Source organism: Agelaius phoeniceus, chromosome 14, assembly GCF_051311805.1.
Source record: "Agelaius phoeniceus isolate bAgePho1 chromosome 14, bAgePho1.hap1, whole genome shotgun sequence".
Lineage (NCBI taxonomy): Eukaryota > Metazoa > Chordata > Aves > Passeriformes > Icteridae > Agelaius > Agelaius phoeniceus.
Window position 1 is genome coordinate 15,495,255 of NC_135278.1, and position 27,235 is coordinate 15,522,489.

At 51.8% G+C, this 27,235-nt stretch overlaps 2 protein-coding genes across 6 annotated transcripts in view; both read left to right on the forward strand.

The window, feature by feature from the left end:
- The window catches only part of EDA (ectodysplasin A), a 61,001-nt gene extending 43,027 nt beyond the window's left edge, over positions 1-17,974 (forward strand). The window contains exons 3-8 of one of the 5 annotated variants that reach the window (XM_054641464.2): positions 8,811-8,840; positions 11,811-11,990; positions 12,772-12,806; positions 12,909-12,960; positions 15,222-15,352; positions 16,721-17,974. In XM_054641464.2, the coding sequence (XP_054497439.1) occupies positions 8,811-8,840; positions 11,811-11,990; positions 12,772-12,806; positions 12,909-12,960; positions 15,222-15,352; positions 16,721-16,972 (680 nt within the window). In that variant the 3' untranslated portion in view covers positions 16,973-17,974. The remainder of the gene's footprint in view (positions 1-8,810; positions 8,841-11,810; positions 11,991-12,771; positions 12,807-12,908; positions 12,961-15,221; positions 15,353-16,720) is intronic. The other 4 variants (XM_077186006.1, XM_077186009.1, XM_077186007.1 and 1 more) reach the window with 4 other exon arrangements.
- Positions 17,975-21,176: 3,202 nt separating this feature from the next.
- On the forward strand, positions 21,177-24,374 carry LOC129125751 (transforming growth factor beta activator LRRC32-like). The gene is made up of 2 exons (XM_054641355.2): positions 21,177-21,814; positions 22,356-24,374. The coding sequence occupies exons 1-2, from the start codon at positions 21,710-21,712 to the stop codon at positions 24,291-24,293; spliced, it is 2,043 nt and encodes a 680-aa protein (XP_054497330.2). The 5' UTR covers positions 21,177-21,709; the 3' UTR covers positions 24,294-24,374.
- Positions 24,375-27,235: the final 2,861 nt, after the last annotated feature.

Genomic DNA, 27,235 nt, shown 5'->3' on the forward strand with positions numbered 1-27,235 from the left:
AGCCAGCAGCCAAAAAAAAGCCTTGGGATCCTCAAATTAGGACTGGGAATGTTCTTTGTCAGCTCTGCGCTTGGAATCCAACCGAAATGCCGGAAGGGAAGCAAAAGGCACATCACATCCTCCTTCCAGAGCCAGCCAGAGGGTGGAAAATGAAATATGATGGCCACAGGTTCTGGTGTGAACCCCAGGAACTTGGCTGGGACTGGTGATGAGGGAGCAGAGCTGAGGAGGGCGGAGATTTGTTTGATTGGCTTTTTGTGTGTCTGAGAAGGCAGTGCAAGAGGATTTTGCCAGCAACAGTGGCTCTGGAGTTAATTGGGAGCAGGATTTTGTCTTTGCTCGTGACCACATTTGTTCTGTGGTGTTCTTGCACCTACTCAGAGGCTGGAGCTGTTTTTTTAGAGCCTTCTGGTACCAGCAGCCTGTCCTGGTGCCTTGCCATTGATCCTACAGTGGATCTGGAGGGGATGGAAGAGGTAAATCACCTTGGTTGTTCCTTGTGTCCTGTAAAGCCTTAGAAATTCCCGTTGCAGTGAGCAGGGACACATCTGCCTTGCTCAAGGAAGTGAGGAGGGATTTTCAGCAGAGCTCTGGCTCTTGGAGAGCAGAGTTGAGGTTGTAGGGTGGAGAGAACCCCAGGAGGTGACTGGATCCAGCCTCTCCTAAATGGGACCAGCGCTGTGACAGAGGTGACAACAGCAGAGGTGACAGACCTCTAAAGGACAGGTGCTGTTCCATCTTGGTTCTCCTACAATCCTGCACCTGTATTTTTCCTCATGCCAAGAAGCCCTTAGGAAGGAGGTACACAGGGCTGGTGGGGCTCTACCTGCTCCAGCACCTCCCTTCAGACAGCACCTGGTGCTCTTTGGGTCCCATCATCCTTCTGAAGGTGGAAAAACCTGTGGAATGCGTGAGCACAACTAGTTCATCCTGCTCCTTTTGTCCTTTCCTTTTGACCTTTACCTGCAGCAAAAATCAGGTTGATGAGTGGTTGTCCCTAAGGTCTGTCTCTTGTTCACACTTTGGTTCTGATCATCTGCAGTAATCAGATTTTTTTCCCTTGAATGTGATTAAAGATCAGGGTAAACTACATCAAAACCTATTGCCACTATTGGCATTATCTGTAAATGTGAGTTTAACTGTCCTTAGGAGCTTCACCAAATGATTCCCCAAGGAGTCCTGGGTTTTGTCAAGCCAAGCAAAAATCTCTGAGTACTGGCAGGAGAAAAAAAAAACAAAAACTTTCTCAACAGCAAAAAAAACCCTGTTCCTGATGAGATCTTACGTGGTCTGAAGCTGTTTGAGAAGAGAGATTGTGGCTCTCTGGCATCTCGTGTCTCTCCAGGGATTCCAGGGATGAGCTGTGACTTCCCTGCATTTGTTTTCAGCCCGATGAGCTTGAGCTGGGGGCTGGTGTTTGGGATCAGAGGAATGGGGAGGGAGCAGGCTACTGATCCATGGAGCTCCTGGAGCAGCATCTGCTCATCTGGATGACACATGGATGGAGGTTTGTCCTTTGGTGGAATGTGAGGAGAGGAGCAGGGAGGCAGCAAAGGCCACTCTCATCCCTAAGCCACCACATGAGAGATGATTCCCAGCCCTTGGTGCTGGGGCAGGAGCTCCTCTCACACCCTGTGGCCCAGCAGCCCCAGGAGTGACCTCAGTGCAGGACACTTCCCCTGGAGGCACATGGAAAGTCCATCAAAGAGATGAGGAATTGCCTCAAAAATTGCATGGAGCCAAGGGAGTGCCTCAGAAGAGTCCAAAATGAGCTGCAAACTGTCCTTGATCTCCCAGGCTGGTGTAGACTGGCTTTGGGCTGGGGCAGTCCTGCACAGGGCTGGGGGGTCACGAGTGTCACTGTCCCCAAGCCATTTCTGGGGACACAGCAGCCTCTCACTCCACAGTGGGACAGGGCAACACAAAGCAAAGGCTCCTGAAATTCAGGGCTTGTGTTGTGCAGGTGGAGCAGGCTGGGATGGCCCTCAGATGACTCTGGGAATGGCACGGGACCGAGATCCTACTGGATGAAGGACAGGGAGGGAGCTCTGATGTGTGGGGTGCTGTTGTGGAGCATCTCAATTTAAGGTGTAACCAGGCAAAGACCATTAAGGGTGGCTGTGTTCACACGTGAATTTTAAGGAGTTTTAAAACAAGGTTGAAACAAAAGCAGGGAGAGAAGGAAAAGTGGTGGCTGAGGAAAGCTGGAATGCCCTGGGCTGTGCCCTGTGGACTCACACATCCCACAGTGCTGTTTCATCCTTCCCCTACTTTGTGTCATGAATTCCCTCCCCATTCCCTTACAAAACATATTCTCTGTACTCAGATTTGTTGAAGTTAGTTCTAGTTCACACCCTGGCTTGGGTTCCTCAAAGTATGGGCAGCACTTTTCCTCCACTCTCAGCAGAGGATCCCCCTTCCTCATCAAAAAGCCACCCTGGGAAGATGTGCCAGAATTCATAGCACAGGATGTGATTTACTTCTGGGATGTTTTCCTAGATTTATCATTTATCATATTCTCTAAATATTCTGCAGCATTAATCCTAAAGCTGCTCTTCAGCAGAATCATTGCTTTCTCTGGAGTTGGTAAAGAAGCACTTTCTTTTTCAGGGAAAAGGGAAAATTTTCCTCTTGTTTCAGTGTTTGTATCACTGACTGATAGTTCAGTAGGGTCCAAGAAGCTTTCATCTGGATAGACCAAATTTCCTGAAAATGTTGAAAACATATTGGTTCCAAACCTCCCCCGAAACCACATGTTCTAGATTAGGCATGTGTTGGGAGCTTTCCCCAATCCACTGGAATCTGGCATTAATAACCCCACACTTAAAAATATTTGAAAAGCTTTACATTTCTTCTGCCCATGAGAATGAAATGAATGTCACTGCACCAGTGCTGGAAAGGCAAGTGCTGAGTTCTGGAGGTTTTTTGTTCATTGGGAAAACTGACATCCCAGATGGCAGGAGGTTCATCATCACCTGGAATCTCAAGGAACACCCAAGCTGCTCTTCCCACCTTTGGTATTGGTAAAATAGGGATGGAGGGGTTGGTTGATGGGTAGGACTTCACCTGGAGTCCTTGAGGTTGGAAAAGCCCTCCAGGATCATCCAGTCCAAGCTGTGACTGATCCCCACCTTGTCACCAGCCCAGGGCACTGAGTGCCACATCCAGGCCTTCCTTGGACACCTCCAGGGATGGGGACTCCACCACTTCCAGTGTTTGAAAGGATGTACAAGGAGGCCAGAGGGGGACTCATCATCAGGCATGGTCATGACAGGACAGTGAGAAATGGGTGCAAATTGAAAGAGAGGCAATTTTTGGACATGTGAAAGGAATTCTTCCCTGTGTGGTTGGTGAGGGGCTGGAATTGATTTCAGTGGAGCTGGGGCTGCCCTGTCCTGAGAAGTGTCCAAGGCCAGGTGAGACAGGGCTTGGAGCAACCTGGGCTAATGGGAGGTGTCCCTGCCCATGGCAGGGGTGGGACTGGATGAGCATTAAGGTCCCTTCCAGCCCAAACCATTCCATGATTCTGTGACTTAATGATTTAATGTTTATTTTATGGAAGAGTGAGAAGTGATGTGGTGTTTCTGGATTGCACCAACATCTCATTAATCAGCGTGATTTTGTCTCTAATCTGTAACTTGGGACGAGGATAATTCCTCAGTACCTCCATCCTCTCCTCTCCCAGGTGGAGGGGACATGGAAACACAGAGGTGCCTCAGTTGAATCACCTGGTCTTGCATGTCCCCACACTTAGGGAAGAAGATTGAGGATGTTCCATAGTAACTCAGTGCTAGGAAACAGGAGAAGGATCAATTATTCCAAATGAATGCTGAAAACAGGCTGGCACAGTCTCCAAAGGATGGATGGATGGATGGATGGATAGATGGATGGATGGATGGATGGATGGATGGATGGATGGATGGATGGATGGATGGCTACCCAAAACTGGTGGCTGCTGCCATGTACCTTTCCCAAACTGGATGAACACCTTAAAGACATCACTTGGTGTTATGTTCTGAATCACATTCTGCTGCTAAAACATGGTTGTGGCATTCCATGGCTTTTTTCTGCTGTTGGCAACTGGGAATTCCAGCACATTCAGCACCTCTTTAGGTGTATCCTTTGTTTGGCTGATTCCTATAATGGTCAACCTTTTATAGGTTTGATATAAAATCAGCATAATTACAAAGATCTGTTCCCGTCCATAAAACCAGTTGGAACTGTTTGGCAGGAATTTAAACTATTTCTTGTTAATCCACACACACAGCTAATAAGGGAATGCAGGGGTTTTTTAATATCCTATTTATATCAGCAGATGTCCTAAAGAAGTTTGGGATATTTCTGTATTTAGAGTAAATCATAGCAGTGTGTAGCGTGCAGAAAGAGAGATTGGAGGGGGAGCAAAGTCAACTCTATTAATCTTGCTGAGAGCAAACATGTCACATGTAATATCCTTGAGTTGCATCACCATCTGGGATTTTTCTGAAGGCCTTGGAATTGATCCAGCAGATGGTATGGCTGCAGGAGCAGGAGCTGGAACCTGCTCCCTGAAGCCTGGGGAGATATCTTCTGCTGCTGGCTGGGCCACAGCTGGGCATTTGCACACCAAAAACTCATCTCTTGCAAGGGTTTCCTTCAGCTTCAAGTGAGGTGTTTGCACCTGAACCCAAAGTGCTTCTGCTAGAAGGGGCTTGGAACTGTTTGGAGTGGCTTGGAATGGTTTGGAGCCTTCCACGTGTGGTGGCTCTGTTTCGGCTGAGGTCTTTTGTCATCATACAGAGACATCTTTCCTGCTGTGCCTATCCCTCTAGGTTTACCCTTCCTGCAGGCTCGACATTCCCTCCTTTTCTGATGTCCTCCCATTATATTTTCCCAGCAGCTGTGAAAGATCAGCTTTTGGAGGGGTCTAGCTCTGGAGTGCTGCTCACAGCCAGGGTGTCCAGTGTGCAGCATTCCTGTTCCCATCTTTCCTGGGGGAATCCTTCCTTTGATGAGGAATTCAGCTGGTCTGAGTTACTGCAGCAGAGTCAGGAGCTTTTCCTACAGGAGATCCAGGGAAAGGGAATGTCTGTGGTAGGAGCAGATCAGGTAGCTGCAGTGTTTCCAGCAGCAGCCTTAGTAGTGATGGCTTTGGTGGTTAGGCAAAAATATTACCAAAAGTAACATTCCAAAGGGACTGGCAGGCTCTAGAGAGGCTTTCCAGCCATGACCTTTGACACAGGAGGGCTCACTATGAACCAGAAGATCCCCTCCAGACCTGTGCTTCTCCTTGGAAGCCTTCTCATTCCCAACTCCGTGGTCTTGGGGAGCAGTTTGGATGTGCCAGCACTGTTCTTGAAGCCCTCCAGGTCTCCTTCTTTTCCCAGTGGTGCTCTCACCCCTTTCCCAGTGCTGGTGACCATCAAGGCGAGCTCACTTGCCCACTTCTTGCTCCTTCCAGGAGCCTTTCTGTGAAATTCCTCTCATTTCAATTCATCTTTCTGTATCCGATGATCCAGATTGACTTCACTGTTCCCAGGATTTCCTCAACCTCAACCCTTCACTAAGTGGCAGCAGGATTTCCCTATATTTTCCAGAGTTATTCCCATTTTAGGATTATGTTTCTGCCTTGCCTGGCTGAGCAGCAGCAGCTGAGCACGTGCAGGTGTCCTCCAGCATCCACCAGAACACTTTATTATTTCCCATATATATATATATATATTTATTTATATATATATATATATATATATATATATATATTTTATAGGACTGTATATTTTGTATGACTGAATCTCATTCCATGCTTATTATCCTTCAAAGCCATCCAGCCTGTCCTGCTTTCCCAGTCCATTTCTGTATAAACAGCTCTGGCCAACTTCCCTCCCCGTAAACAAGGGGCTGAACAGAGCTGACAACTCCTTCAAGGAGGGTTCAGAGTTTAAACATATATTTAATTCCAGTTGAAAGATGGGAAAAGCAGAAGGGGATGGACTTTCCAAGGTCTGAGCCTGGTTTGACCTCAAAGGAGAACAGGCAGCATGTGGAAAGGGAGAGGTGGGATTAGTGGGAAGAAGGACAGAGGTCAGGAAGAATAACTGTGCTTGGGTGGCTGTCACAGTCACTCCTGGCAGCTGGGACCACCTGGATCTCTGGGACATTCCTGATGGGTATGGGAAGGGAGCAGAAAGGTGCACATTATAAAGAGGGGAAAAGAGGTGCCAGGGAACAGCTGAGAGGTTGGGTTGCTCTCAGATCCCATTGGGACTGGAATAAATCCTCAACTGCAGCATGGCAAAGTCCCTGAAATCAGGTGTGGGAGCTGTTGATCAGTCAGAAGGTCTTCAAGTGAATCAAGTTTCCTTCTCCATGAAGGTGGCAGGTCTGTAGACTCTGGGGCAGCAGAAGATATCCTGTAATTTGGTTTTTTATACTCCTGGACAGTGAAGGAACCGAGTGGGTACACCTGTGATCCACGTCTTGGATCTGATGAAAAAAACAGGGTTTTCTCTTAGCCATCCTTGGAATCAAGGCCTGCATGAAGCCACAGTAAATAAATGGTTTGCATAACTTGTAGGTATTTAACCATCAGTTGAGAGGTAACCAGTGGGTCAGATATATCATGGAATCCCAGACTGGTTTGGGTGGGAAGGACCTTAACACTGACCTCATTGCCCTGCCATTGACAGGGACACCTTCCCCTATCACAGGTTGCTCCAAGGCCCTTCCAGCCTAGCCATGGACACTTCCAGGGGATGGGGTATCCATTATATTATAATGATATTATCTGTGTGTTCAACCACTGCATTTACCAAGCTTAAATATTTTGAAATGTATTTTAAAATATTATAACAAGTTTAATGTTTAAATATTGGGTTGTGGCCGCTGAAAACCCTGGCAGAAAGGATTTTTTAATTACCATTTTTCTCCTCTGCACATCAAGGCAAGTTTTCAAGCCTTGTGCCTTAACACCTCAGCACCTGAGAGGAATATTGATCTGAAATTTTGGTGTCCCTCAGCTTAGACTCAGTAATTTATTACCATTTTAGCCTAAATGGAGCAGTAGCTCATGAACTTCCCATTTTGAGCAAAACCAAGGGAAATTCTGCTGTATCAGAAGCTTCAGCTCTGTGCTCCAATTAAACGATCCCCCCCTGCTCTCGGGAGGCAAACAGATGCAAACCCCAGAGAGACTCAGAAGCTCCCAAGCTTAATAATCCTGGGGTTTTTTTCCCCCCTCGTGTCAGGAATACTTTTGTGTCTGTCGAAAGCTCCACTTGCAGATCCATAACATCTCTCTCTGTCGTGCCTGGAACAGATGCGTGTGTTGTAATATAGACTGCGAACATTGACATCCCATGTGGTTCTCATTCCTCCCAGTCATCTTTGAAGCTAATTGGATCCAGCCAGCCCAAATGTGTCTGGCTGGCCACAGCTATTTGTACTTTCACTCTGGTTCTGGTGCTAATGGTGGGATCTATGGAACATGAAATAAACTCTCGTGACTCCGAGGGCTGCCGAGGCACAGCCGCTCGCGTCTCGCTGGGTTGGGATGGGCTGGGATCTTTAAATGGGTTTTTTTTTTTTCCACTCTTCTAATGTTGTTCGGTGGCTGGTGGCTACAGTGAGGACTGGTGGGGCTCAGAAGTGCAGAATCAGGAGCCTGGTTGTCCAGCCTAAAAAGTTTTGCAATTTGGTGTGGCTTCCTAGTGCTATACTGGGATGGCATTGTTAGGAATCCATGTGTTGTCCAACCTGTGAATATTATTAAAAAAATAGTATAAAAATATTATTTAAAATAGTGAATTAGCAGAAATTATCATTTAGATGGAAGGATCTTAAAACTCATTCATCCCCATGGGTAGGGACATCTTCCACTATTGCAGGTTGCTCCAAGCCCTGTCCAGCCTGGCCTTGGACACTTCAAAGTTTGGGACAGCCACAGCTTCTCTGAGCAACCAGTGCCAGACCCTCACAGGGAGGAATTTCTCCCTTAAATTATATAAATTATATTGTCTCCCATTTATAGGTAATGTCTTTACAGGTAATGCCTTTTATAGATAATGCCATCATTTTCCCATGACCCAACAGCACAGTGTGGGAAAATCAATATTCCTGTTGGAAAGGCATCAGTAAGGTTGATGGGTAATTTCTCTGGTCCTTTTCCTGTCTTTCTTCTACCTACCTATGGGGAAATGGCTTTTCTGTTGGGAATTTACCTTTCCCCACCCCCTCAGACTCAAAGCAACCTCATTTCTTTCAATTAGTTATAATTTTATCTCAGCTAAAGGTGATTTCAGTCATTGCTGTGCTAAACCCCAGGTTTTAGAGGGATTTCCCTGATGAATAGCAAGGGAGTATTGGGGGGTTTTTGCAGTTAATTCCCATACATCATGAATTCTTGGGGAAGCAGTGGAACATGTTTCACACTTCAGCCTCAGCTCACAAAGTCCTGTCATTTCTCAGCTTCACTGTAAATATTTTCTCTCTGTGCTCAGGAGATTTGGGTTCCCATTGTTTCAAACAGCCAGTTCAGAATAATTCTTTGCTTTTGTGGTTTTTTAGTGTTTTATTCTTATTTTTAAACAACTTGGCTCACAAGGAGTCAGCAGGGGGTTGGACCAGATGATCTTTAAAGGTCCCTTCAAACCCCAACCACTCTGTGATGCTCTGAAATTTGGATTACTGCTCTCAGCTGAGACCATTCCTGTGCTGCTGCATGGGCCACAAATACATCCATTGTCCACTTGGAAAATAAAATGGCAATGGGGATTTTCTCTGATGAAATTATCACTGAATTTCACTAATTTTCTTTCTTTTTTCCCCTTTGTTAGGTCCAAGTTCAGTGAAAAACAAGAAAAAGGGTAAGTTTGAGTTTTAACTGAATTTTCCTTTCTGTGCTTTGTGAATTCTCTTTGGCAACACGAAGGAGAAACCAATGGCAGCTTCCCTCTCCAGGAAAGGCTGGAATGCACCCACAAGCACCCCTTAAAACTTCCTTAAACACTGAAAGAAGTTAATTACATTGTACAGAAGTAATCCTGTACATTCTCCAATTGAAGAGTTGAGTTGAGTCAGTACCAAATACCAGGAGCTGTTGCTGTTTTCCAGCCTTGGCTTTCATCCCAGTCCTGCCAACTTGCAGCTTGGATTCTCCTTCAGACCCACCAAACTCAGCATGAACGCATTTTGCATTCTGCTTTTCCTTGTTTTAACCTCCAAATTATCTTTTTATGAGCCCCTTCTGAGTGTTGCTCAGCCCTCAAGGTTTTGTGGATTTCGTGATGTTCCTCAGGCAGTTTGCAGTGGATTGTTGGGATTTGGGTTACTCAGGCAGCCCTGTTTGGAGGGGTTCCTGATGCCATCCTTGTTTCTGTAGGACTGCTGGGAACACTTAGGGTCCCACACTTAGGGTCCTACATGTAGGACACACATTTATCCAGGAGTTTGAGCAAGTCCAAGGACCAAGCAGTCGTGTTTTCCGTGTCTGTACACTGCAGTAGCACATCAAATGGCTTTAATCTTTGGATGCAAACTCCAGAGCCACAGCTGAGGGGTGGGAACAGGCCACACTTAGCAACTTCATTTGTATTTACTCCGAGAAGCAGCGTAAAATTTTATGTTGGAGAAGTTTGTCCTAACAAAGCTCAGCCAGCGTTCAACCAGCCCCACAAATAACAAATGATGGCTGCGGCCTCCAGAGCAGTTCCAGAGGGGCAGGGGGATCTCGTGGAGCTGGATTGCATACAGCTGTATAAAGTAGCCTAATTTTATGGTATTGTCACGTTTAATTCTTTTTAGAGTTCCAGTTCATTGTTTGATGAGTGAGGATTATGGAGAACTCCCTGCTTCTGCCTGCTCTGAGTTTCGGAGCCCGTGGGTACAGACATGGGAGCCTTGGCAGGCTTGGATTTGGGTGCTGGGGCCCTCCTTGGAGACCTGATAAGGGAGCTATCAGATAATAAACAGAATATCTTATGTCTTGTGAGGTTTGTTAATGCAGAGGAGTGGTTGAAATGCCTTGAAGGAGGGAAAGGCACAGAAATGTGTGGCTGGGATGAGCGATTGTGTCACTGCTCAAGCAGCAGCTCCCTGAGTAGCAGAGCAGATTTCGGAGGCAGATGAGTTAAACCAGCTGTGATGTGCATCCCTCTTGGGAAGGGAAGCCTGGAGTGACAGCAGCAGCATTCCCAACTCCCTGTCTGCAATCCCTCCTTGGGATGGCCTGGATTGGAGGGATGTCAGTGAGAGGAGTTTGGTGTTGGCAAAACTGACGTGGTTCAAGGTGATCATTTCCAAAGCAGGGCATCATCCTGAAGAGAAGTACTGGATTAGAGGAGGTCTGGATTGTGGCCAGCTCAGGTAGGAAGTCACGGATGCTGATTTGGAGAGAAATACTGCTGTGGAGATTTGTTCCCTGAAGCGTTTTCCCGCTTTTTGTAGGATACCAGTGTGGCTTTACTCACCCCTGCTTACTTTAACTTCATTTTCTGCACATTTAAATTATGCCCACAGTTGTCCCACCCTGATGTCCTTGTGCTCTTGCTCCTGGATAGTGGCCATCCAGAGATTCCCAGTCCTGTGCTAAAACAGATGGATTTTTCCTCACACTTCTGTCCATTACAAGGATGGATATTAGTAGAGAAACAAGTACATAAATGTACTCAGAAACTATTCCAACAACTATAATTTCATATCCCAACTGCTGCTGTCATCTAAATATGAGTTTAATTCTGTCCTACTGGGGACCTTGTGGCAGCAATTGAAGAGATTTTGCTCTGTTTATGTTCCTTGGCAGAAAAGCTGCTCCAAATTGTCATTTTAAAAACTGCATCAAACGAACATCAATTTGTCAGGAAAATCAGGAGAGCAGGGACCAGGCTTTCCCTGCAGAGTTTGTTTCATCCCATTCTCTGTATGTAGGAGTCATTCCTGGTGTGGTTATGTCATTTCTCTTCCTTGGGTTGTGTGAGGTGTTTGAGGATCATGGTAGGGAAGATTTTTACCACTAGCCTGGTAAAATACTGTGGCTGCCCCATCTCTGGAAGTGTCCAAGGCCAGCTTGGACAGGGCTTGGAGCAGCCTGGGCTAGTGGAAGGTGTCCCTGCCCATGGCAGGGGTGGGACTGGGTGGGCTTTAAGGTCCTTTCCAACCCAAACCAGTCTGAGATCTGTGATTGTAACAGTTCCCCCATATTTCCATCCCTTGGATGGGGTTAGTCCTTCCCAAGGCCCTCCCTCCATCCAAAGCCCAAAATACTGAATTATTTTGAGGCACAAGCAGCATAGGGGCTCCTCCAGCAACACTGGGGAAGAGCTGGAGCTCAGCTCTGAACTGCCCTCTGGAGGAGACCAAGCCATGGGGATCATCTCCCAGTCCCAATCCCGTGCAACAGGTAGGAAAGATTATCCCTGTTTTCCATCAAAACCCAGCAAACTGAGTAACTGCAGAGTGGTTTGTGTGGACCCAGCCACGGCTGGGTGCATTGGCATGTGCTGTGGGAGCATCCTGACTGTATCCAGAGATCATCCCGGGTCTGTAGGGATGTGACCAGCCCCAGGGCATGGGACTTGAGGACTGACCCCATGCTGAGTGGAGTGACCCTGAGCCTCCATCCCTTGAGAGGCCCTGGAGAGCCCCCATGCCTTGTTTCAGAGTAATTCCCACCAGGAAGGAGCCTGCAGGGTGGGGACCTGGCCCTGCCCTGCTTTCAGCGTTGTCCTCATGGTGTGCAGCAGTAGAACCCCAACCCCGGCTGTGCTGAGCCAGGAGTGATCCATCCCCAGCCTCCCATTCCCTGCAGCCACAGTGACGCCTGTCCTTGTGTTTTCCAGGTAAAAAGGCTGGTCCTCCAGGGCCCAACGGTCCCCAAGGGCCACCGGGGCCTCCCGGGCCGCAGGGTCCCCCCGGCATTCCCGGCATCCCCGGCATTCCAGGCACCACCGTCATGGGCCCACCCGGCCCCCCTGGCCCCCCGGGCCCTCAGGGACCCCCCGGCCTGCAGGGCCCCTCAGGTAAGGATCCATCCATGCCCTCTGCTCCAGGCTGGGCAGTGGGAATGCTGGGCATGTCACCAGAGTGTCCCAGTGTGATGGCACCAGGGCCTGGAGCAGGATTGGGGTGTGCTGGGAGCAGCCTATGGAAGGAGTCCCTGCCATGGCAGGGGTGGAACTCACGGGCTTTAAGGTTCCTTCCAACCTAAGCCATGCTGGATTTCTGGGATTCTGGGATTGCATGGCTCTGAATGGCCGGGAGCAGCAGGAGCCCCTCAGCTCCATGCTGTGCTGCCACGGGCATCTCCTCCCTAATTAGGGTTTGGCTCCCAGGGAAGGGAGATGGAGTGGATGACCTGCAGAGGGAAACTTGGCATCTTGGCAGCCAAGACGTTTCATTCCTGCTGTGGATCAGGGAATGGGTTGTGCAGTTTGTCCTTCTAGTGGAAACCTGTTGAATAATAAAGAATTTTGATGGTCAGAAATGCCAGGAATAAACTAGGGAAATGTAGGATGAGTCTTTTTCTTCCTTTTTTTTTAATATTTTTTAATATGTAATATTTCTGTTTTCTATATTTTAATATTACCTGTACCCCATATCCCTCCTCCTGTTAAAACAGAGGTTTAGTGGTTATTATGGAGTAAGAAAAGTAATTTATATGGGACTTCAGGGTTATTTTGGGGTTAAAGAAAAAGGTTATTTATGAGGGGGTTTAAGGGTTATTTTGGGATAAAATAAGTTTTTTTTATGGGATTTTTCACTCAACCTTCCTCCATAATGATGTGGAATTGCCTTTTGCAGGTGCCACAGACAAGGCCAGCTCCAGAGACATCCAGGTGGGTTGATCTTTCCATGGAAAAACCCAGCTTTGGGGGGGATTTTTGTGGACTGGCATGGTGCTTCCCGTTAATCCTCGATCCCTGTGCTCTCCCTTGCAGCCAGCTGTGGTCCATCTCCAAGGCCAAGGCTCAGCAATCCAAGTGAAGAATGGTAAGGATCTCTTGATAATTGTGGGTACTGGGAAGAGCCCCTCCTGCACCCCTAGAGTTCCTGGATCCCAGTCCATCCCATGACACAGCTCCAAGATGTCCCTGCCCCTCCCTGCCCTCCAATACCCCTGCCCAGACCCCACAAGAAGAGTCTTGTGTGGAGTCTCCACCTCCATTTTCCCTGAGCTCCTGTTTATCTCCCAGATTATCCCTGCCCTGCACACCCCAGTAATTCTGTCCCACTGAATCTCCCTCTCCCTGACCTCCAGGTACATCTTGTGCCTCCCCAGCCCCTCCATGACCAGGCCTTTTTTCTCCCCATTCTATTTTAAGCCCTCAGTGGATCCTTGTCCTGTCTCTTCCCCCATTTGCCCATTTTCCTCCAGTTTCCCAGGAACTTAAGGCAGGGAAGACCCAGTGATGAAAGGACACAGAGGAGTTGTCCAGCCACCAGCTCTTCCTGGGATCCCCTGAGCACCTCTGTCCCCACCAACAGCCTTTAATCCCAGATCCCGCTGAGCCACTTCCCATCCACAGGCAGCTCCTTGCTCTCCTTCTCCTCCTTCCCAGATCCCCATCCAAATTCTCCTCAAGTTCCTGCTCTCCCTGCCAACAGCTGGGGCTCATTCATCATCTCCTGCCTCCCTGCTCTGGCTGTGCTGGACAGGAGCTGGCTTGTCCCCTCCGTGAGTCCTCGCGCGCAGCTCCCCAGGGACCACATCCATCCATCCATCCTCACCCCAATCCCAGACTGGGAGGGACTCCCGAGGGTGGGGGCAGCAGGATCCCTGTCCATGAATTCCTGCCTCACACGTGGGATGGGGAGAGCTGGCCACTGCTTCTGTGGGAAGGCAGCTTTCCCTGTGAGCAGTGGCAGCTGGAATTTCTCATGGACTGGGATTTGTGCTTGCAGCTCCCCAAAATGAAAAGGAAACCACCCGTTCCCAGGAACAGTGTGAGGGAAAAGCTGCTGTTTGCTTACGTTCAGAAAGCAATTATCCCTTCATTACTGGGGATGCTGAGGGTTTCCAGAGGGAATGCTGCTCTCTAAGAGCGGGAATGCCCTGTGAGTGTCCTTCCCTGCTGCTCAGGAACAATCCAGAGCTGGGAGCCAGGAATGCTGTCCAGCTGCCAGCCTGGCGAGCTCCAGCTGATGCACAGAATATTCTGAGTTGGAAGGGACTCACAAGGATCATTGAGTCCAACTCTTAAGTAAAAGGCCTTTCCAGCAGGGAGAGGAGAGGCAGATGGAGACTGGGAGGAAAAGAGTGGGATTTTACAAACTGAGGCACCTACAGAGACTGGCTCAGTTTGGGGCTCATAGCAAAGTCTGTTATCCCAGTAATCCCAAAGGACTGGGTGGTGGGTCCATAAATCCCTATATTGAAGGACCCCAGTTAGGGATTACTGTGTTGTGAGATATGATGCAATTTCCTACTTTGTTGTTATTCTGGCTTTTAAAAACCTTAGGAGTTGTAAAGGCAAAGGTTTTGTTATAATTATCCCAATTACAAAGTCAGGAATGGTGAAATCAAGGAACACCAGAATTAAAATCAATCATGGCCTCCATTTGCCTGGAGAAGAGAAATCTCCAGGAACCCCTTCCAGTGCCTAAAGTGACTCCAGGAGAGCCAGGAGAGGGATTTTGGACAAGGGCCTGGAGTGACAGGACAAGAAGGAATGGCTTTAAGCTGAAAGAAGGTAGATTTAGATGGGAGATTGAGAAGAAATCCTTCCCTGTGAGGGTGGAGAGGCCCTGGCACAGGGTGCTCAGAGAAGCTGTGGCTGTCCCAAACTTTGAAGTGTCCAAGGCCAGGCTGGACTGGGCTTGGAGCAGCCTGGGCTGGTGGAAGGTGTCCTTGCCCATGGCAGGGAGTGGAATGGGATGATTTTAAGATCCCCTCTCACCCAAACCACTCCATGATGGTTCTCTGGTGACCATTCCCATGGACACAGTAGGGAATAGGGATCAAACAAGCTCAGCTGCGGGGTCAGGAGGAAACAGGTCCATGTCCAGCCCTGGGATGAGCACAACAGGCCCTGCGCTGGGTTTTGAGCTTGAGAACACAGAGGGCTGGAAGGACAGGCAACCCCATGGTGTGCCCAGAGCTAGAGAGGAGTCCCTGCTCCCACTCCCTAGTGTGTAATCCTGGGATCCCCCTGTGAATTCCCTGCTCCCCGTGGTGCTGTGACTGTGTTTGTGTTGCTCCTGCGCTTTTCCTCCTGACGGGTACTGAGTGACCGCCGTTTTCTCATACTGAGATCTTTCAGGTGGAGTGCTCAATGACTGGTCTCGCATCACTCTGAACCCCAAGGTGTTTAAGCTGCATGCCCGCAGTGGGGAGCTGGAGGTACTGGTGGACGGCACATACTTCATCTATAGTCAGGTAGAAGTGAGTACGGTCCTAGGCTAACTCCTCCTATTCTTGTGTTCCGGTGGAAGCCTTGCATGAACCACGAGAGGGCTCCAGACAACAGACAAATGCCAGCAGCTTGTGTTCGGCTCAGGAGGGGTGTGGGGAGGAGTGTCACACCCCTGTCACCGCCAGGACACCGCCAGGGATTAGTCACTGAAAGCACACCCCGCACCAGCCAATCCCGGGGTTATCCCTCCACTTATCCATATCCCGACCCTTCCAAACCTCCCTGCAGGCAGGATGCTGAGCTCAGTGCTTTAAAAGACCCGAACTCTGGTGGTTTGTGGTTATTTTGGAGCTGTGTCACTCTGGAAGCACAGGACTCCCAGCCCAGGTGGTTTGGCCAGATTCCAGCCCAGGTGAACTCGGTTTGCCTCCCCAGATCTGTGTAGCTCCTCCCCAGAATCAGCTCTGTGATGAAGTGAGCCATGGATGTCAGGTGCTCTTCCATGGAATTGGTAACACATGTCCAGTTTGGATGGGGACAGAAAATATAACTCCACATGGGTCAAAGTATAATTGTTTCCCAAGTGCTTGATGCTGATTGCTGGCCACAGTGTTGGACCAGTGAAGCCTCATCATTTGTGGTCCATCAAGGAAAAAAAAAAGGGATTCAGTGTTCAGGCAGCTCCTGCCTCCAAAAGGGCTGGATTTCCTTTCTCAGGAATAAGCAGCTCCCTGAGACTGACTTCTCCTTGGACAGGTCTTCCTCCTGCAGCTCTTTGGAATCAGAGTGTGGGAGAGGGTTAAGTGAGGACAAGTAGAGTCACAGGGCCTTGGAAGAAGTCAGGGAGTTCAATCAGTAGAAGCACTGTGAGGTGATTTCCTTCCAAGCTGTGGAGGTTGGGAGAGCCTTTTCCCTGTAATAGCTTGTGCCTGTGCAAGCACCGAGTCCAGTTACCCAGGAGGCAGCTCCCAGGCCACCTTAGGGCAGTTCTGATGTCACCACTAAAGAAGGCTCCTTGGCACCAGGAAGCAAAACTGGCCAGGTAAGTGCAAGAGGCCTTCAGTCGAACGTGTGCGTCTGTGTGTGGGGTGAGAAGCTGCTGCAGCACGCAGGGGGTCCTGCATGGCTCTGTGCAGGTGTGTCACTTCCCTGGAATAAGCAGGATGGTAGCTCAGCCTTAGGCACACGGATTCAGGGGGTTTTTGCATGCTTGGGTCAGTCTGAAGCGGAATAAAAGAGGTTCCTGGTTGGTTTGGGGCTCTCCCTGCCTCGCACAAGTCACCTGTGAGTGCAGGTGTTGGGGCCAGCAGGGGCTGCACACACCCCCAGGACGCTGCACTTGCTCCCCACACCCCAACCCCCTCCCTGACACCTTTCTCCTCCCTGCTTCACATCAGGTCTACTACATCAACTTCACCGATTTTGCCAGCTACGAGGTGGTGGTGGACGAGAAGCCCTTTCTGCAATGCACTCGCAGCATCGAGACCGGCAAGACCAACTTCAACACCTGCTACACGGCCGGCGTGTGCCTGCTCAAGGCCAGGCAGAAGATCGCTGTGAAGATGGTCCACGCTGACATCTCCATCAACATGAGCAAGCACACGACTTTCTTTGGGGCCATCCGCCTGGGAGATGCACCCGCGTCCTAGAGAGGAACTTGGCGTGGCCAGGGACGCCCACGGAACTGCCCAGTGCTGCTGTTCATAAAGCCTATCAGTATTTCAGGGGTTCTGTAATCCGGCCATAAAGGAAACTGATCCAGAGCTATTTATTCCTATATGTGAATGCAGGAAGCACAATTGTCCTCTGTGACTCGCGGGGAGACTCGGATCAAACCAAAAAGCTGGTGGGGAGAGCGTTGTGAGGAGGAAAGGCTGTTGGGTGTGCCTTGTCTCAGTATTTCAAGTATTACTGCACTGATACTCTGCTCTGTGACCTTCACACGAGGCTTGCTGGGAGAGCTGGGGGCTCTGCTCGGATGTTGGCACTGGCAGGAGCATCCCAGGCAGGAGGGAGTGGGAGGACACGGACTCCTGTCCCAAAATCCCAGCCAGGCTCCTGCATGTGCATGCTAACCACAGCCAGGAAGGGGGTTCTGGCTTCCTGCCTTCCCAGGGGGAGCTGGAAGGGCTGGGGGGCGAGGGGAGGTGCGTGAGACAGGGTCAGTGGTGTTTACATTCATCCTCAGGAGGAGGAGGAAAAGTGCCTCGACCTAGAGCTTGGAAGCAAAAGCAGGAAGTGCGAGAGGAAGAGGAATAACTAGAGCAGGCTTAGCAGATAGGAAACTGCCTCCACATTCCAGAAACCACCAAATCCCAAAGAAAACGCCGATTCCCGGGTCCAGGCCTCTGCTCCTTTCAGCTCCTGCCCCTACCCCAGAGGTAACCTTGCCCCAGCAGGGGCTGCCTTCAAGTACTGCTGCTGTTACAGCAAGTTGAGTTGGATTGGGGGTATTTTGGTTTTGGTTTTTTTGTTTTGTTTTGTTTTGTTTTTTTGGGGGGGGGAGGTTTGTTTTGTTCTTTTTAATTAATATTTTGCAATCCAGAACACATTTCTACAGGCTTCACCGAGCCACGTAGAGCAGCCACAAGTACTTGTGACAACACTCGGAGGAAGTTTGTTATGTTTAAGAATAAAATATTCAAACAGGAGATTTTTTTTTCTGTTTTAATAGCAACTGTCCTGCTTTTAGATGTGGTTTTTAGCCTTCCTCCCCCCACGCCTTTCCTTTTGGCACCCTTCTACCTAAACTGAGTGGTGATGGAGACTTTAGCAAAGGAAAAAAATGGGATTTTAAAATCCGGTCCAGCATGAAGTCACCACTTTTTCTTTTCTCTAAGCCCTGCTGAGTCTAGTCATAACTTGATTTCTGGTGACTAATAGAGGAGCTGGGACACTATTGTTTCTTTTGGCTTCTTGAGCAACTCTGTCCCGTTACCTCCCCTCAGCTGGGGAGACCTAAAGCCATAAGATGCTCTGAGCTATAAGAGGCACAAATTGCTCTGTTGTCTCAGCCCTTGGCTCACACTTGCTCAGATTGGTTGGGGTTTTGTTTCTCTGTGTTTCTTTCCAGAGCCTGTTTGTGCTTTCAAGAGGGGAGTGAAGTTGCAGCTTGTGTAGAAACGGGACAAATCCCAAATTGACATCTTCAGCCTGGAGCAGGGAAGGTTTTGGGGACCTCAGTGCCTCAAGGGGCTCCAGGAGAGCTGGAGAAGGACTTTGCACAAGAGTCTGGAGTGATAGGACAAGGGGAAATGGCTCCCCACTGCCAGAGGGCAGGGATAGATGGGACATTGGGAAGGAATCCTACCCTGTGATGGTGCTGAGGCCCTGGCACAGGGAAAGATGCCCCTGGATCCCTGGAAGTGTCCAAAGCCAGGTTGGACGGGGCTTGGAGCAGCCTGGGCTAGTGGAAGCTGTCCCTGTCCATGGCAGGGTGTGGAACTGTTTGATCCATAAGATCCTCCCAGCCCAATCCTGTGATTCCATGCTCCTGGTGCTGGCTCCATGCAGAGGTGGCTCATGGTCACCTGCAGGGTGTGGGAGGGACGTGTCCCAGTGCTGTGCCGTGGCCACGGAGGGTCCGCCCTGCCTGGAGCATTCCTGGCTCCAGCCCTAGCGAGTGATGTCCCTTGCCAAGTGTTGCAGTTATTGGGAGACAAAAATTCCTCGGGGCAGCGGCGTTGGCCGCGGCCTCGCTATTCACAGGAGCCGTGCACTTCGGGAAACAACTGCGTGACAAATGGGCTGCTCTGGCTTTTTAGTGGCTTCTCCTCCCTTCAGCCTCGACATGTGGGACTGGCAAGAGCCTTGGGGGCTCTTCACTGGGCTTTGTGGTTTTCTTTCCTTTCAAATGGATTAAGAGGGACATGTTCCTGTGACAAGAATGAAGCGGGACAACTGTGTACAGTGAGAACATGAAGCAAATCATTAACAGGATTGCTTTAGAACAGGCCTGAGCAGCAAGGCTGGGGGCAGCCATAAATAACAGGAGGTTGGGAGAGACGGGGATGGAGTTTGCATTCCTTGTACCCCGCTGGCAGGATCTGGGATGTGCTCCATGGCTGTGGGCAGGGGGAGGCAGAGGGAGAATCCCTTTGCTCCTTAAAAGGCCAGAGTGTTGCTGTCCCCTGTGGTGTGTGCTCGGAATGTTGGAGGAGAGCAGGAGAGAGCAATTCCTGCATGGAAGTTCTTCCTGGTGCATGCTTGGGGTACAGGAGGGAGCAATTCCATCATGGAATGTGTTAACAGGCTTTTTCTGGTGCTCACACTAACCAAAGTGTGAGTTGGAGACGTGGACTTGGAGCTGGCTGCAGGTGGCCTTGGCAAACACAGCTCTTTCCTGCTCTTGGTGTTCCCAGTGGGATGTCCCTCCCCAGCCACACCAGGAGCTCCCATAAAAGGTCTGTATGGCCACAGCAGAGTGTTGGCTGTGCTTTGTGAGGGGACAGCTCCATCCTTCAGGGGTGGGAGAGCCATGGTCCCCTCATTGGGATCAGAGGTGCTCAGGAGTCACCTTCCCAATGCCCTGGGAATGCAGGGAAGGAAGGGCAGAGCCGATGGACTTGGATAACCAGATATCCTGCTCCCAAACAGCCAGGCTGGAGCCCATCACCCACAGCAGGGATGTGACCTGGGCAGGTGGTTCTGTCCCCACTTCCTCCACACCTCCATCCTGCTGCTCATTCCTCACATCCTTTGGAGACTTCTTCCACAAAAGCCTCCATGGGAGCAGGGAACTTCTCCAACAGATCCTGCTGGAGCCAGCATTGAGGGCAGGAAGGCCAAGAAGCACAGGGTAGCTGGTTTCAGAGCAGATCTCTCCCTGCTCAGGCCGTGTGGTTCACTCTGCCTTTATCACAATCCAAGAACAGCCTCTCGGTGTTTGCCGCCTCTGATCCACACCCGGCGCTCCCGCCAAGGGAGTTCACAGCCCTGGGATGCAAATGCCCAGGGATTCTCTGCAGAAGTCCCTGCTCCAAATCAGGGACTTTTCAGCTGCTGACAGCGGCTGTGTCACCGTGCAGAGCCACGTCCAGCAGTTGGGGTGCAGGGGGGACAGGCCGGGCTTCCCCGGGCGTGGCCGGGCCGGATGTGCCGGTTCTGCTTCTGGGAGGGCCCGGCCCGGGGGTCATCCAAAGTTCAGTGTTTCCCTGGCAGGAGCTCACATCTGCACAGATGTGCCATGTACACCACGGGGCAGCAGCCCAAAATGCTGTCCCTGGCTTGTCCCGGCTGTCCTGCCTGACGTGGATGCTGGGGACACCCGGCCAGCTCAAGGCTGAGTCACATCCTGAGGTGACAAAGTGTCCCCCACCACGCCGACTATCAGAGGGGTAACTCAGTTGTGTAACTCTGTGCGTGTGTGTGTATATATATATATAAATAATCTATATTTATTTATTTATGTATTTTATGTCTATATACTATTTTTTTTCCTGCCAGACACCTCCAGTATTAGAGCATGAGCTCTGTGGCTAAAACTTCACATCCTCGGACAAGCTTTCAGTAGCCTGAGTTGCTCCTTCACATGCAGTTAGCCACACTGAGCCAAAAAAACCCCAAACTGTGCATTTTGGAGAGTGCCCCGTGAAGCATGAGGGGCGTGTCCCCAAGGAGTGTGTCAGCACTAGGTGGCACAAGGACACGGAGATACCATCACCAAAAAAATGTCCCTGTGGGTGGGGCACAGCTCCGGGCGCACAGATCCCACCTGGAGCTGCCGCAGGGACAGTTCCCTTCTGTTCCTGCCCTGGGCGAGGAGGTGACCCGGCAGCCCAGGTGGGGGACACGGGGTGTGACAGCAGGAGGGGGGGGGGGGGGATTCCAGCTCTGCACATCCCGCTGGGAAGGGGCGGTGAGCCCTGAGAAGCTGTTGTTTCCCGAGAGAGACAGAGTCCCCTCGGCTGGGCTGCGCTGGGATGGGGAGGGATTGTCACTGCCTGGGTGTGACAGTCAAGTGATCCCACAGCCAGGAGCTGTCCCTGGCTCAGGATGGCTGCAGAGCCCTCGCCGGCTGCCCCTGCTGTCCCGGGAGCTGGCACATCCTCTCCCTGGCACAAGGAAACTCCCCCAAAGCCTCTCAGCTTTCCTACGTGCCACCTCTGCCTCCTGGCATTTGATGTCACAGCGGGTCCAGCCGGTCACCTGAGCTCCCTCCTCCCCATCCTGCCGTTTCTCTTTCCCTTCCCTGTGGCTTTGTGCCGTTTTTCCCCCTCTGCGAGCTGATGTCTTTCTTTTCCCACTTCCGTAGCTACGAACACCCACATGCCTTATCTCCTTCCCCCATCCCATCCTGAAGCCTATTTATACAGAGCCTGGCTCCTGCCCAGCCTGCCAGCGACGCCGCAGGAGCGGGACGGGGCTGGCAGCGCCCGCAGCCCAACATGCTCTGGGCTGCACGGGGATGTTTCCTGCTCTGCCTCCTCCCGTCCATCCTCAGAGCCCGGGCTAGCCCCGAGACCAGGCCCAGCTCCCCTCTGTGCCAGCAGGTAAGGCTGTTTTCCAAGGAGCACCTGGGCTGGGATGGCTCCAGCAGCGTGGCTGGGGCTGCCAGCATTGCCCTGGGTCTCCTCCCTATGGCTTTCACCTCCCTCCAGCCCCCATCTCTTTAACTTTCCCAGCTTTTCCTCTGTTTTCCTGCCTTGGAGCTGGTTTCCTGTGAGGTGGTCCCCAGCATTCAGCTGCTCCCATGTCCCTGCCATGCCTGAGGTGCTCAGAGGATGGAGTGCAGGGACTCCAGTGAGGCAGCTGGGAGCCTGGATGGGGATCAGCAGGTTTCCGTCTCCCCAGAAAAAAATTAGCTGCTCCCATCCAGGTTCCCAACTCCAGAGGAAAGCAGAGTGAGAGGAAAGGTGGAGCCTACACAGTGCCTTTCCTCTGCCTAAACAGGGATGCTCTGGACCAGCTGGGCTTGGGAAGGGGGAGCAGTGCTCGTTCCCACTTCTCATGCCCATTTTGGACAGCAGCTGGCTTGCCTGGAGCTGTGGTTTGTAGCCCCTCCTCATTCACACCTCTCCTGTCTCTCCACAGAGCCCCACGAAGGTGTCTTGCAAAGGAGTTGGCCTGCAGAAATTTCCCAAGGAGCTTGGCAAAGGAATTAAGTACCTTGAACTCTCCAACAACTTCATCCAAAACCTGTCAGGCAGCAACATGCCAGGATTTGGGCAGCTGGAGTACCTGGATGTGTGCTTCAACCAGCTGGAATCCGTGTCAGCCACGGCCCTGGCTGAGCTGCCTCGGCTGCGCTCGCTCCTGCTGGGCTCGAACCACCTGGACCGGAATTACTTGGCTAATGGGGAAGCTTTCCATCTGCTCAGGAATATAGAGGTCCTGGACCTGTCTGTGAATAACCTGGAGAGCCACATGGCCAGCTGGTACATCAGCAACCTCACCAGCCTGAGGGTGCTGGATCTCTCCGGGAACACGATGACCAAGCTGCTGGCAGGGACCTTCCGGAGCTCACCGCGGCTGCGCCAGCTCGACCTCAGCAACAACTACATCATGGAGATCCAGGAGGGAGCTTTTGAGCCTCTGGAAGAGCTGGAGGTGCTGAACTTGGCTTTGAATTCCCTCCACTGTATCTCTGGCTTCAGCCTCACACAGCTGCAAGTTTTAAACCTCAGCCACAACGCCCTGGAGCTCTTCTCCGAGGAGGAGGGAGCGGAGCCCTACCTGCTCCGAGTGCTCGATTTGAGCCATAACAGACTCCTCTCTTTCCCAGAGCTCCCCAGAGCCCGTGATCTCACACACTTAAACCTCTCCAACAACCTCATTGCTTCCCTGCTCCCAGGCTCACCCCATCCCTGGGAGTTTGTCCTGCCCTACAAGGAGATGCAGAGGTTCAACAGGACCGTGCGTCCCGTGGCCACTCTGACACACGTGGCTGACCTGGATCTCAGCAATAACCGCCTGGAGCTGTTCCCATTTTCCTTCTTCCACAGCCTGGGCTACCTGCACACCCTCAGCCTGGCAAGGAACTGCCTCCAGGACGTGGCCAGGGAGTCTGTCACCAATGGCACGGAGCTGTCTGTGCGCTCGCTGGACCTCCACAGCAACGCCCTCCGTGTGCTGCCACGGTGGTTCTTCGATTCCCTGCCTCACCTGGAATCCCTGGATCTGGGCTCCAACAGCCTCCAGCCTTGTGAGAGCCAGGGGAGTGACCAGGGAAGGGATTTCCAAGGGGATTCTCACACGTCAGCCCCCGGAGACACCTGCACCCCCTTCTACAACGTGCCTTGCTTGAAGCACCTGAGCCTGTCCAAGAACAACATCTCCAGGCTGCACCCCCACGCCTTCAATATGACCCCACTGCTCTCCCTGGACCTGTCGGGAAACAGGGACTTGTCCATGCCCACGGGAGCACTGGCAGGGTTGGAGCTGTCCCTGCAGGAGCTCTCTCTGAGGGACAACAAGATGGACGAGGCAGCACTGCCCTGCCTGAGCATGCTCCGAGTGCTGGACCTGTCGGGCAACCACCTGAGCCTGCTGCCCCCAGGGCTTTCCTGCTCCCCTCTGCAGAGCCTGGACGTTCGGAATAACAACTTGCAGGCCTTGGGAGCAGTGAGGAGCTGGTCCCACAGCCTGAGGGCCGTGTCTGTGGCTGGGAACCCCTGGAGCTGCTGCTCTCTGGGCTGGCTGGACACGCTGCGTGCGGCCGGCGTGGCCGTGCCCGACCTGCGCCAGGCCCGCTGCCTCTTCCAGGAGCACGGCCGGAATATCTCAGCCAGGATCACTGGCACTCCCCAGTGGATCTGTCCCCAGCCCGAGGGCACTGCCTCCCTGGCTCTGCTGGTGGCCCTAATGGGCCTTTTCCTCCTCGGTGCCTGGGTTTTCTGCCTCCTGAGGAAAGGGCGGAAGGCTCCGGGATGTGCGGGACTTGAGAGGAACAGGGTGGGAGTGTCCCAGCCCCATCCCAAAGGACAGGGGCCAGCTGAGGAGAGGCCACCTGACAGCATCACCAAAGTGTAGCCCAGAGCTGCAGCCATCAGTCAGAACTCTAATTATTATTAATAATATTAATATTAATAATATTATTGTGGTTGAAGTCTCGCTGATACCTGTGTGATTTGTGAAGCCAGTGACAGGAGCGTGGTGGGTGCTGGGCTCTGAGACACCTCCCCTTCTCCAGAAGGGACATTCCCCCATCCTCTCTGATCCCTGCCAGAAATTAAGCATGGCATTTGGGGTGCCATCACACGTTCCCATCTCTCAGCACAGGAAACCAAGCCCTGGGCTGGCTGCATTGAGCACCCCCCTCCCCTTCCTCCACATCACACTCAGCTAGATGGGAATTGTCTCCATTGAGGCCACCTGGTTGTTTCCCAGCCAGCCCAGCAGCCCCTTTAAAAAGGTTTAATAGCTCTGCTAACGCCCTGATGCTGCTCCTGAAGCATTCCCTAATCCAGGAAGGAGCAAGAGGGAATGGGAATGGTGCTTGGTGGTGCCTCTCAGGGCTGGGGTGGGGAGGGGGTTTCTGTGCCCACCTGTATGCTGATTTCCTTGCTGTGGATGCTGGGAGGAATTCCACCCTGTCCTCACCCACTGGGAGAGTGGGAATGGGAGAAGTTGGGCTCTGTGCTGTCCCTGCTGGCACAAGATGCCCCACCCTCAGTGCCAGGACCCCTGAGGTGACGGTGGCAGAGACAGCTGGTCCCAGCACAAGGTAAGTGCTGCCCAAGTCGTGGTCCTGGGTGGATCTGGCACCCTCTGAGCACTCCCCAAAGCCAGGGATGATCCAGGGGCTTGGCAAAGCAGCAGAAGGAGGTGTTGAGTGGGATTGTGACTGTGTGCTGCTGTCCATCTCTCCCTTGAGTGACCTGTCCAGGGCAGAGTGGGGGCACCTGAAGGGCTGGGCCAGCTCCAGGAAATACAAAACTGAGGTTGCAGTGAAACCTTTAACGTTTCACATCCATTTGGTTCCACCTTGGAAGTCCCCAGCTGGGCCCAGTCACCTCCACACACCTGGTGGGTTGGAGCTGTGGGAGCAAAAGGGCTTGGAAGTTACTTAAAATCCCAATTGCTTCATTTTCTTCCTTTTTTTTGTTCAAGCTTATCATGGTTTTACTGGGAAGCAGAAAGGGCATTTTTGGTATAAAATATGTCAGGGCTTCAGCTTCCTGTCCTTTGCTGTGGACACAGCTCCAGGACCCTCACTGACTTTGGTGGCCCCCACATTTCTACCCCTGCCTCAGTTTCCCTCTGATGCAGAGCTCTGTGCCCTGTCACAGCCAGTGGCTATGGCAGGGGAGCCTGTCACTGTGTGTCACCACCCTGCAGGACCTTGGGGGCAGGAGGGAACCCAGCCTCCTGCTCCAGGGCTGCTGTTTGCTGGATCTCCTGCTCCCACACCCCTGCTTCCCCTTGGAGCTCCTGTTCCCCCGTCCCTCTCAGGTCACAAAGTCCCTGTGCCACAGCCACCACAACCCTTGTCTGCTCCCATTTCAGTGCTCCTTGGCTCCATCCCCAGTGCTGTCCCCAGCTGATGTCCCTGGGGAGCCACAGCCAGCTGGGCTCAGGAGTGTCCCAGGAGCTGCTGCGCCCACCTGGGGCTTCTCCCCAGCGCTGTCCCCTGTCCTTGGGTGACACCTGAGCTCCCTGGGGCAGGGACCCGTTTCCCCAATGTCCCCAGGTGAGTTCAGACTGTCCCTGGGGCAGGATTTGCTTTTCCAGTGCTTACCAAGTGCTGGGACAGCAGCTGGGGGAGCTCAGCCCATCCCGATCCGTGCCATCCTCCTGCCCCAGCGCTCGGTGACATTGCAGGGACCCTTCAGTGCCCAAACTGCCTTCCCTGGGTGTTTCTGGTGCATTTTTGTGGCCTCTGCTCCTCGTTTAACCCCTTCCCAGGCTGTATCACAGGAGATGTCCTGGCTTTGTGCTGCCGCTCCCACCAGCGCGAAGCTGGGGACGGGCGGGGACACTGGGGACGGGCGGGGACACCGCGTACCACCGGGTGCTCAGGGACACCATGTGCTGCCGCCACTCGGTGCCAGGCGCTGCCTCGGCCATCCTGAGTGTCCCCAGCCGTGTTTGTGTCCCCGCGGAGCAGCAGCTGGCAGGGGTTGACCCCTTCAGGGCAGTGGCGCTTGGGGACAGCGGCTGCTGATGCTGAAGTTTCTCTGCGGATTGAAGCATCTGCTGGAAAATGCACTAAAAATAGCGGGGGAGAATCCTGGGGCTGGTTTTAACCCATAGAAAAAAAAGCTCCCAAATAACTGGACTTGATCTCAGAGGATTTTTCCAGCCCTAAGGGTTCTGTAAAGCCCTGGGTAAGGGGGGAAGAGGGAAAACTTCCCAGGCTGAGGAGGGGCTGTGAAGGTGTGGAAAATGAACCAGGGCAATGTTGTTGGGTTATCACCATTATTGGTGTCTGTGTGCTTTCCTGCCTCAAAGAAAAACGGGATTCCAGGTTGTGCTCTCATGGATTTACCAAGAATTGCATCTGGGGCAATGCCCCCTTCTTCCAGCCCCAGGAACAGCTTGGCCAGGAGTAGGACATGAGGTGAGCCTGTGCTGGCCCAGGGTGGGACAATGAGGTGGCAGCAAACCACGTTTGTGTGCCCAGAACCAGCACGAGGCCAAGAGAAACGTGGGGTCTGTGCTGAGCTCTGCTGCTCATCTGGAGCTTCCCGGGCTTTAGGGGAAATGGTTTCCCTATCCCGGGCATGTCTTGGCATTTCCAGTGTTTTCTTGATCCAGAAGGAGGGCAAAAGATCTGTAGAATATTAAATTTTGAACAAATAAAGCAGCGATGCCAAAAATGTTGCATTTTCGTGTCAGGCTGGAAGGCGGCAGGAGTGTAAATTTTGGTCTGACAAAAAAAGCAGCAGTGATTAAAATGTTGTGACCATTGACAAATTTTCTAGAGAACTGGTTGAGAAATCCAGCAAAGCTCATTCTTTCCAGTGGAAAGC